Source organism: Pholis gunnellus, assembly GCF_910591455.1.
Source record: "Pholis gunnellus genome assembly, chromosome: 23".
NCBI lineage: Eukaryota > Metazoa > Chordata > Actinopteri > Perciformes > Pholidae > Pholis > Pholis gunnellus.
In genome coordinates, this window is record NC_136550.1 from 12,195,211 (window position 1) to 12,206,218 (window position 11,008).

Consider the following 11,008-nt stretch of genomic DNA (forward strand, 5'->3'; position numbering starts at 1 on the left):
TGCCAGTTATCCTCTATTCTAGAGATGGTGAAGGTTCTCTGAATATGTTATGTCTACAAATGTTGTTCAAAAAAATCAACATTTATTTTCCTTCGTCTTTGAATCTGGTTCAAACCAGCAGACTGAACAGTGTTTTTCTCTGAACAGGGGGCGCATACACTATATATTTGTTCCTTCTCACCATCTCTGGGATTCCTCCTTCACATTTGAATTGTTCTTTCAATGCTTTTTTTTCTTCCAGCTGTTATATTTACATCCATGTTCTGACCCTCCTCTGTCCACAGTTTGCCAGGTGGAGCGATACACACATAGAGTCATATAGAGAGGCCTGATTGACATTTTATTTTAATTATTCGTGCAGCCTTAGATGAATACATTTTTTATTATGATTGATATTAAGAAAATAATCCTCTTTAATGTAGCACACAGTACAGTGTTATGTCTCCCTACTGCAGCTTGAAGAGAGAGCTGAGTATATCAGTATAGTATCAAGTATGGATGCTTGGATTGAACTGCTCAAAATACTGTTTTGTTACCTTTCTATTAAACACAGTGATTATAACTGTATATTTTATTCAAATGTAAGTTATCTTTCAGTGATTTAAACCGTTATGTTCCTCATATATCTCTAAAGATGTGAACCTGTTGCTCAAAAAACTAATTTGACTCTATAGGTGGCAGTGAGCATGTGATCAAGTCTCCTAAATAGGATGTAGTGTCACTTTTTGCTGGCCAATCAAACAGTCTTGTGAGTGAAACGTGTAGAAGGGATCTACGTTTGTCTCATTCAACACAAGAATTTGAACACGATGACATCTCCAAAGTTTGTCTTCTATGTGACATGTTTGTTCTTGGAGAAAATTGGTGAGTTGTGTTTTTTGTGATGCAGTTTGGATCTTTTAAAGTGTGGCCACTCCTCATGGCATTGCTTCTGATGTGTTGATTCATGTTATCATGAAGTGTATTTGCTTCGTCTCTCCTATCACTACAGTTCAGACGACCGATCTGAATTTCTCCTCATCTGTTGGTCAAGAGAATAGTTTTCTATCAGTTCAAACTGGGGACAACTTGACGTTGCACTGTTTCTATGAAGACGTTTTTGCAGTCAGGCTTTACTGGTACAAACAGATTATTGGACAGAAACCGCGGCTCATTTCTACCTTCTACAAGTACGACACAAAAGCAACTTTTCATGCTGAATTCAATAATCCACGCTTCACAATTGACGCTGCAGTCGGTAAAAATCACTTGAGGATAACAGATCTGCAAATTTCGGACTCAGCTACTTACTACTGTGCAGGTATCAATACAATCTACTTGTATTTCAAGAAGGGCACTACTGTCAGTGTACAGGGTTCAGGTTTGAACGTCCCAGCTTTGGTCCATCAGTCACCACCTGAGACCATCCAGCCAGGAGGCTCTGTGACTCTAAACTGTACAGTTCACACTGGGACCTGTGATGGACAACACAGTGTTTACTGGTTCAAAGACTCTGAAGAATCTCATCCAGGACTCATTTACACTGATGGAGGCAGGAATGATCAGTGTGAGAGGAAACCCAACACACAAACACACACCTGTGTCTACAACCTGCCGATGAAGAGCCTGAATCTGTCTCATGCTGGGACCTACTACTGTGCTGTGGCCTCGTGTGGACACATACTGTTTGGAGACGGGACCAAACTGGACTTTGAGGGTGAGTGACTTGTTTAGCCGAGGTTGTTGCGTCTCATTGGTGCTTAAAAGCGACATGTTTCTGCTCTCTGTCTCTTTAGATGAGCTGGACTCTCTCGTCTCTCTGTATCTCTTGAGTGGAGCTTTGACGTTCACCACCATCCTGAGTGTTTTACTGGCTCTCTCAGTGTGCATGATGAACAAGAGAAACAGCTGCCAAAGCACAGGTAACTAGCGCTGTTTGTATCTGGCAGCTTGTGTTCACTGAATTTGGCTTTTGACTGAAAAATCTTTTTCTGTTTTACAACCAGAGTCTCACGCAAGATTCCCACCTCCCTCCACAGCAAACGCAAAGGTAAATACAGATGTAATTACATTAACTGATGAATCACCATTCAGACACATTTTTTTATTTGACGATGCATTGTTTCCTGGATATTGTTAAATCTACTAATGATGAAATTATATATGATCTGTTACCAGGGTTACCAACATGCAGAAATCCTGTATTATGCGGCTTTAAGTGTCCAACTGCACAACGGATCAAGAAGACAGAGGGATCAGACCTGGAGTGAATGTGTGTACTACAGCGTGAAGCAGTAGAACTGGACGTATTATATTTGTACTTTAGAGCAAGACAGTGTTTTCTCTTTTAAAGTTTAATGGAGATTTATTTCTAAGTTGAACATAAATAGGATTTTATATCGTCTTCGTAGTCTGCAGCCAATATTAAATCTTTCTATCCTTCACTAATGTGCATGTTTAGGATTCTCATTTGTTGTCTTTGTGGTCTGAAGCAGGTTATCTTTAAACCATGTATCTTGTTCATTTTTACAAATAAATGTTTTTTTTGTCTTAACCAGTATATTTAGAAGCTCAGATTCACCAACTCTGTAAAAGTCACTCAAATGCTTCTAGCTTTAAGATCAACTTATACTTGTTGTGTTCATCCTCATTGTTGTTTTCTATAACCAAATCACATGTGGGTTTTTGTAAGTGAAATTCATGTCATCAATGATAAAAAATAAACATGTTTGACATTTGGATCATTTTAAGCTTGAAACTATTTGTGTGCACAATTAAGGGGCTTCTTCAAACATGTTTAGCAGAGAATGTGGTTGACCTCACCCACACCAACAAGTTGTGAAACTCAATTGTTCCAGCACAAGAAGGTGTTTCTTGTATTGACCTAAAAGCATGATGCTGAACTTTATGATCTTAAGTTAGGAATTGGGAGTAATACAGGCTCAGTGAAGTTGTCTTTTCTGTCCCACAAGAGGAAATTCTCTTTGCAGCATGAAATCATTATCATGCAAATGCATTTTTCCAACTCCAAACTCCAGCAGGTGAAAAGAACTTGGCTTTAAGATAAACAAAAGTAGCTTGCGAAGCTTAAAGCTGCTCGCTCGCGAAACTTTAACTTGCTCGCTCGTGAGTCTTTTTTCTGCTCGCTCTCGAGTAGTTTTTATTTTTGACAGTAAGTGGGCGGACCCAGTCTCCATTGTATCTCTACATCTAATTGGTTACAATCCTCGTCTTTGGAGGAAAAAGACTCACGAGCGCGCAAGTTAAAGTTTCGCGAGCGAGCAGCATTAAGCTTCGCAAGCAACTTTTGCTCGCGCGAGAGTGAATTTCGCTCTCGCGAGAGAGAATTTTGCTCGCGGAGTGATCTAAAAGCGCTTGTGAAAGTAAAATACACGTGCGGCTGTTTGATTTTCGCACGCGCATGGATCTCATTTGCGCTCTCGGATTTTGACAGTGATTTGCCTTCATAGGCAGGGCTCAGATGGAAAAAAATGATGACACGTATTTCTGTCCACCGATCAAGCAATTTTGCAATACTTGAATCAAAATATGATGCAGTTGTGGACAAATGTGTTGAAAAACCACACACACACACACACACACACACACACACACGTTCTTCATGAAGCAGATCAGCTGAGTTTTTTGAGTTACATTCTATGAAGAAATACTGCCAGTTGCTTCAAGTGTGGTGTAATAACTTGTTACATGTTGTGCAGTGGTAATAAATGCAGATGATTAAAAAGTAAAACTTTCTGCCTGTGAGCCTTACTATATATAACGTTTTTTTTATACACAAAACTTTCTGGCATGTCATGAGGTGATGTCATCTTCTGTATGTGTTGAGAAGAGATGCGGTGCATCCACTGACTGTAGATAAGAGGTGACATCACCCACAGGTTTGAGCTCAGCATTTGGTCATCGCCATCTTGGTTTTTGGCCGTCGCATTATGATTTCACATTATGAAAGGGTTAAAGTTGTAACACCAAAACACAGACAACACCGTGGTAGCAACCTGTCAATCACAAGGTAGTCATGTCCTACAGCATACTCTAATTGCTTTAAATTACAACATCATTTTGTTTGTCCGGTTTTGCAATTTCTGTATCTAAGTACTCTGCCTGCGTAATGATTTAAAAAAAAATCAACAGAAGCATTCATTTCCAGAAATAGTGTCCATGTTACAGGCTTAGGCGGAACTACTTTCTACTAAAGAAATAGTCCCTCTTATAAGCTGGGATCACTGTTTTGGGATAGCGAGGCTGTGGTTGAGGTTTCTTAATCTTCTAAAATGCACCCGCTTCACTTTATTCAGGTCAGTGCAACCAAGTGTTATCATACAGCTGTTCTTGGATCTGTTACCCTCACCCACTTCTTTTTTTCTTACCAGCCTTTTGCATGTAGACACACTTTCAGTTCGAGAACTCCGCTGTTCTTCTGGAAAGTATGCATCTAAAATGCAGTTTCCATGTCAAAATAGGCCAAGGTTTGATTCTTTTTGTTTGCCTCAATGTCATCCAGCCAACCATGTTCTGCAAGGTGAGGATGACGAACCAATCAGACCTGAAGGATGTGGCAGAATGTAGGACAAGTGATGAAGTTGTTGTCTGCTGTTGCTTCAGTCAGAACTGCTGTGGAGAAGAAGCCGTACTGCTGAGGACAGACAGCGCTGACAAGATGATGCTGCACTTTGTGAATGTTTTCCTGCTCTGGTCTTTGAGTAAGTAAGAAAAATCCACTCCTTTTCATGAGTGCCGGCAGACACAGAGCTGATCACATCTCCCTCTGTATATTTCAGGTGTGGCACAGCTAAGTGACATCTCTCAGCCTGCTGCGTTCCAAACAGTGAAGCTCGGAGACTCGGCGACCATTGAATGTCACATAAAGAGTGAACTGAAAAAAAGAGTGTGGTACAAATTCACTCCAGGCGAGGGACTACAGCTTGTGGCGGCATTCAATTATTTCTACAACCAGACAGTATTTGCTGATGAATCTCATTTCCGTTATTCAGTGAAGTTTGACAGAATCAACAGTCATCTGAGCATATCTGCAACAACATGGGAAGACGCTGGAACATACTTCTGCGGAGTCTTGCAGTTCAAAGACGTTCAATTTGGATCAGGAACCTTGTTGATGCTGAAAGGTATTCATTCTCTGTATTGTAGTTAACGCACCTTAATTGCTAAAGGTAATGTGAACGTAATGCTAATGATCAAAAATTCTTTGATTTCTTCTCCAAGGTGCAAACGTGATGAGTGACTCTAAATCAGTCCAGCCAGGAGACTCTGTGTCTCTCAGCTGTTCCGTTCACACTGGCCGCTGTGCAGCAGAACACACTAGTCATCACTCGGCTCCGCAATTGATTTACTCCTCTGGAGAGAAGACCGTTCAGAGTGAAGGGACTACCTGCCTGTACAGCCATCTCATGAGAAACCTTAGCTCCGATGACGCTGGAACCTACTTCTGTATTGTGACTTCATGTGGACAGACACTGTTTGGAAATGGGACCAGGATTGATATTCACAGTAAGACAGAAACGGTCACTATACACGTACAGTTTTAGTCCATAGTGCTTCCAATTCATAGCAAATAACAGAAATCATAAACCGATTCTATTTAGCTTAGTATCAAGAAATGCTTTCAAACCCAAGATTAAGTCCAAAGCCAGCTGGAGCTGAAAGGATTAGTTGATTGTTACTGAAGTCAATCAACGAAAAAATATGATAATTGACTAATTGGTCATTGTCATATTTCAATCAAAGACTCGAGACAACATGTGTCACTGTTTTCTGATGTTTTATAGACTGAATCATAAAAAAGTAATGAGCAGATTCATAAAAAAACAAAGAGAGGAATCGCTATTTGTAGCCGTAAAGCCAACGTTTTCAAGTTTCTGCATTCTTTGTATTGGGTGGTGACAGATATCCTAAATAAACCAAAACTATTTGTATGGCTAGATACGATACGTTAACTCTGCTTGTACAGCTAGTTATTTGTAAAATGATATCAATCACTGATGGTTTAATTTCTTCTCCAGACAATGCTGTCACCAAACCAGCTGAGCTGAGTCCAGCGGTTATTGCTCTGATGCTGTCAAACATCATTCTGGGGATTGTGACACTCATCCTTATATGGACACTATGCAAGAGTCGGAGAAAATATTCCCCAGGTATTTAAAACCATATTGATCGGCTGTATGGTCTGCAGCAGAGTCAGATCCATATTCTGTCACATGTTGCTGTAACTGGAGTTGCCTGAAGTTATCTCTTTGTTTCTTCAGAGGCAACTGATGGGTCTTCTGAAGGCCACCAGGTAAGAGTTCATCTCAGCACCTACAGCGTCATTTTTAAGCTGGATATGATTTTTCTGTTTTTTATCCTATGGCCATCTTTGAGAACAAGCCTTATTCATTTTAATCCCAATTCTCACAGACGGGTGATGCACTTATCTATGCACCTGTGTGTTTGGCCCCCAGAAGCCTTCCCCCCACTCAAGCTTCAGTGAAATACGGTGGAGACTCTGTAATTTATTCTGACATCAGACACTGTCAAAGGAACCGAAAAGTTTCATCTCTGCAAAGCAGGCAAACCAGGGATATTGAAGACTGATGGAGTAGGAACTGCTGCTATCAAATGCATATCTACGGAGCTGTACATAAACAAGAAAAACACAAAGACACGACCACCAAGGAGCTCTGTCTCAATGTACTGTATATGAACAAGTCAGCTTAGCACTTCCTCATGTCTGCAATGTAAGGCCAGTCAGTGGACTATTGTCCATACTATCTTCACATGGAAATAATAAAGTGCTTTCATACATTTATTGGTGGGGCTGCTTCCTCTGTACAAATAACTGAAAGGCTTTACTGAATTTGTCTGGCGTGAATAAGTGATGTTGCTTTGAATTTACGCATTTGATTCGTCTCAGTTCTCTTTGACCTGCTTTTCTCTGTCATCAATGGGTAAACTATTTGGCAACATTACAAGTCAAGTGACCACCGGGTGTTGGAGGCAGCTGTAGTCCGGTACTGGCCAGGAGTGAAATGAGGCCCTCACAAGGCTGCCAGAGTTGGCTAGGTGACGGGAGGCTGCCACCAGTCCAGTATGGAGTGAGTGTACTATATAATATATATATATTAATCACAATATACAGCATTGGATGCAGACATAAGCAGAACATGCTCGAAAATCCCCTCTGGTCTGTTAACTTATTCTAAGCGGGGGGTGTAACCGTCAAACTAGCCAGCTCTCTGCATTCTCTTTCTCTTGTTCTGACTGCTGTGGTAAATAAGGTGTGAACTGCTGTGAAGCAGTTTCCGCTGGTGGAAACTTCAGTCCTCGCTTGAGAACAGGAAGACTGGCCCAGTCAGAAACCAAGAACAAAGAGAAGTCATGTTATGAGGGCAGCTCTGTAAAATGAGGGTCATGTCTTCAATGTAAATTTAGGAAATGCAATCTCACTGAACAAACTGCAATAATGCAGTGGGGGGTATCATCTTAGGCTCCGGTGCCTATTATGCAGTGGCGGGCCATGGATTTTATACCTGGGCCTTCAGTGCTGTTCGACACTTCTAATAACCTCATTATGACGTCACAGCTACGGGTTATTATTTGTTTCGTGTAAAAGCCGCATATTCACATAACACTGCAACATTTGACAAATGAAATAAAATGTTACATGAAGTTCAACACCTAGCATACAAAACACGAAATGCAGAGTGCAGATACATGAATACGAGCATGACGGGACGCTGCGTCATTAACGGACAATACAGTCCAAATCAATGTAACACAATGACAAACTCACAAAAGCAGTCGTATATATTCGTATGACAACAAAGCAACAAATCAATCCAGCAGACCTGCAGCGGATCCACGCATTCCACCACACGAGCACGAGCCATTCAAATATTATTCATAAAAACGCCACGATTGACAAATGAACAGTAGTAACTGTAGAGGTAAACAAACAAACTTCACAAACCAAATGCTGTCTATCCTCCTTTCTTTGTTGACAAAGAGTTGAATCCCAGTACATCAGTTCCAGTAAGAAGACCTTCTCGATTCATCGATGCCAGTCGAGCCTCCACAGTTGTATTTCGCCGGTCGTCGTCGGTCTTCCGCCGCCGGTCGGTTGTCCGTCTTCCGCTGCCGTTCGGTCTTCGTTTTTGACCGCCGTTCGGTGGTCGTCTTCGGCCGTGGACCGGCCGTGGACCGGCCGTGGACCGGCGAAGGACGGGCCGCGGTTGTGGAGCTGTTTCCCTGCGAACGTGGTCGTTGAGTTGTAGATCCACTTGAGTCTCTCCAAAAGTACCGACGCTCAGTTAAAATGAAACACATTCCCAGCCATAACATGTGCAACGCTTCTCCGACGCTGCATACAAATCCTTTTCCTGGCTGGTCAGGGCTGCTAGCTGTGGGGTCGTTTCTTACTGTCCAGTTTGTTCAGAAATGTCCTTCTTGAGAAAAGCGTTCCCAGTAACTCTGCCACTAAATCCGTTTCTCCTCCTTCCGCCATTTCATATTAAAAAAACAAAGCTAGGTAAAATGTCTTTCAAATATTTCCACTTGAACTCTGTCTGCTACAACCAAAGCTCTGCTAGCAAGCATTATGTTTCGCGGGCACATAGTCACGTGCCCGCCCACTGACCAATCACAGCACACTCTGCACCTCGCGGCAGAGAGGCATCTGGACTCTGAGCTGACGTAATGCTGACGTAACACTAGGCCTGCAAACCGCTCTGGTGCATCCATGAATCTCAAACTAAGGATCTGATTGGTTGAAGACTATGTCAATCAACAATATCGTCCCCATTCAACTTAAACTGCACATGGAAACACTGGGTGAGTCTGCAGGCCTGGGCCTCTCTTCTTACTAGAGACACAGAGGTGAAATCTGATTGGATAAAAGCTCTACTTAAAACAAGCTGCACTGGAAGCAGAGCAACTGAGGAGCACAGTAGCTGTGCAATGACAAAACAAGATAATGGGGACAATATTTTTATAAATTATAATACATATAAGAAAAAATTAAATGTATTTAAGAAAAAATATTAAATTATAAAATAGCTATAACTTTGTGATTCTGTTTAGGCCAGCAGAGAAGGCTTTGCAGGCCCTGACGGCTCGCCACTGCAATTATGTAATAAAACAACTCAAATAATGGAGTGGTTTCAGACAGTGTTGCATGAGCCATAAACTACTCATCTATCAACCAGTCAGCATCCGTGTGATTTTAAATCCCCAAGGAAACCACTGCAAGCAACTTGGGATGAACATCATGCGCCTTTATGCATTTGCCAGTTCATAATCTCTATAAACAGAATCTGCACAGTCTGTATGCAGCTGGGCAAGATTTTGGTATCGGAAGCATTCTGGTTTCTGTTTGTAGTATTGACCAATCTTGCAAGAGCAGGTTTTAGTTGAATATAGGTAAACACTCTATGTTGAGAGCAAAAGAGGCAGATCACATTGGCTGAAATGCAATCTGGTAACCCGCCAGCTATCATCCGACAATGATTTCACTTTTTATTTGTTTAAAATGAACTCGTAAGCTTGTTACTTGTGAAACAAACGTATATGTCACATCTCAACTCCAACTCAAGTGTTGCTAATCGGAGTGGAAACAACGAGCAGATCACAGAAAATGAAGTCTTGGCCCGGATATCCTCTGGCTACACCGGAAGCCCAGAGATACATCTCCTTGCCACCAGAGGCCTCTCCGTCACCAATAGCCAAGGGTTCTGAGATCCAGTTTATTATTGATCACTCATTCTGCACACATTTAATTTTGCGTATTGCTTTAGTCGATTTTATTTTTCATTTGCCAGATTTGTAGGGCAAAGGTATTGGTCATTTTCTGTGCGTTCTCCTAAGAGTGACCAGCAACACGAGCGGGCCCCTGCAGTGCAGAACCTGTCTAGGCAACAAAACCACTTGGTTAGCTGTAGGAAAAGATCGTGGTTTGGTTCAAGAATAGCTTGTTACGTACGTTGCATAATTAACATAACAAAAGTAAGGTAAAAGTGATCTCCTCTGGTGAGAGTCCTGTGCTTGTTTGACCCATGTGTCTACCCCGACCTCCTCCTCACATGGACTTTGTTGCTCTTTTTAAACTGCGTCACCTGACTTCACAGAAGCAGCCCTGCCTGTTGCTGTCTACTTCTAGTTGTATGTGACCATCAATACCTTCAGTTACTGCTAAAAATTTTGTCTTACGACACCACAGATAACTCTCTCGGTGTTTGGATTAAAGGAAAAGTCATTCATGTCCTTAACTGTGGATCAAACAGCAGAACGCCAAAGCAACAACATTTGAAAGTGGTAAATGTTCTTGAATGTTTCTGATCTCGAAAATGATTCCTTCCAAGCCGTTTGTCTACATGCTTATGTGGCAAGTAGCTATAAAATAATCAATGCTTCGCAGTTACAACTGTGGTTAGTATTCTGCACACATGCTGGGGACGAGTCTCTTCTTAAGGACCAACAAAGCCGAAGTAGGGCCGCTGAACACGTGTTCACTGTTTGTCAAGATAGGACATCCAATCTGATTGGCCGATCAAACACAGTCTGCTCTGTGAAGAGGGAGGAACATACAGAGATACACTTCATTCATCAGAGCATTTGAAGCACAATGACACCTTCAAACTTGGCGTTGTACATCACATGTCTGTTCTTGACGAATATGGGTAAGTTGTGTTTTGTTATTTCCTGTTTGCTTTAAACTGTGTTTGCTTGTGACATGTTTTCATCTTTACGCACTAGCATTAAATTACTTGTGTATTTGCTTGCCTCCTCAGCTGCTATGGGAACTTTAAATCAATCCTTGTTATATTTTCAATCGGATGATGTTGGGGGAAATGTGACTCTGCCGTGCGTCTGTGATGATGGAGCGGTGGTTTTTCACTGGTATAAGCAAACTCTGGGACAGAAACTAAAGCTGATTGCTACATTCTATCCGTATAACCATAATGGCTCCTTCCACGGTGAATTTAAGAACAATCTACGTTTCTCACTGCATACTGAAAGT

General features: G+C 41.7%; 2 protein-coding genes across 2 annotated transcripts; both read left to right on the forward strand.

The window, feature by feature from the left end:
• Positions 1 to 809: 809 nt before the first annotated feature.
• On the forward strand, positions 810 to 2,718 carry LOC306714589 (uncharacterized protein; the record flags this gene model as incomplete). Its single annotated transcript, XM_079184635.1, has 4 exons — positions 810 to 864; positions 992 to 1,696; positions 1,776 to 2,029; positions 2,158 to 2,718. 3 exons carry the CDS (start codon positions 810 to 812, stop codon positions 1,907 to 1,909), a joined length of 894 nt encoding a protein of 297 aa, XP_079040761.1. The 3' UTR covers positions 1,910 to 2,029; positions 2,158 to 2,718.
• A 1,789-nt stretch (positions 2,719 to 4,507) lies between these two features.
• On the forward strand, positions 4,508 to 6,157 carry LOC306714590 (signal-regulatory protein beta-2-like; the record flags this gene model as incomplete). Its single annotated transcript, XM_079184636.1, has 4 exons — positions 4,508 to 4,562; positions 4,779 to 5,141; positions 5,221 to 5,505; positions 6,018 to 6,157. The coding sequence occupies 4 exons, from the start codon at positions 4,508 to 4,510 to the stop codon at positions 6,155 to 6,157; spliced, it is 843 nt and encodes a 280-aa protein (XP_079040762.1).
• Positions 6,158 to 11,008: the final 4,851 nt, after the last annotated feature.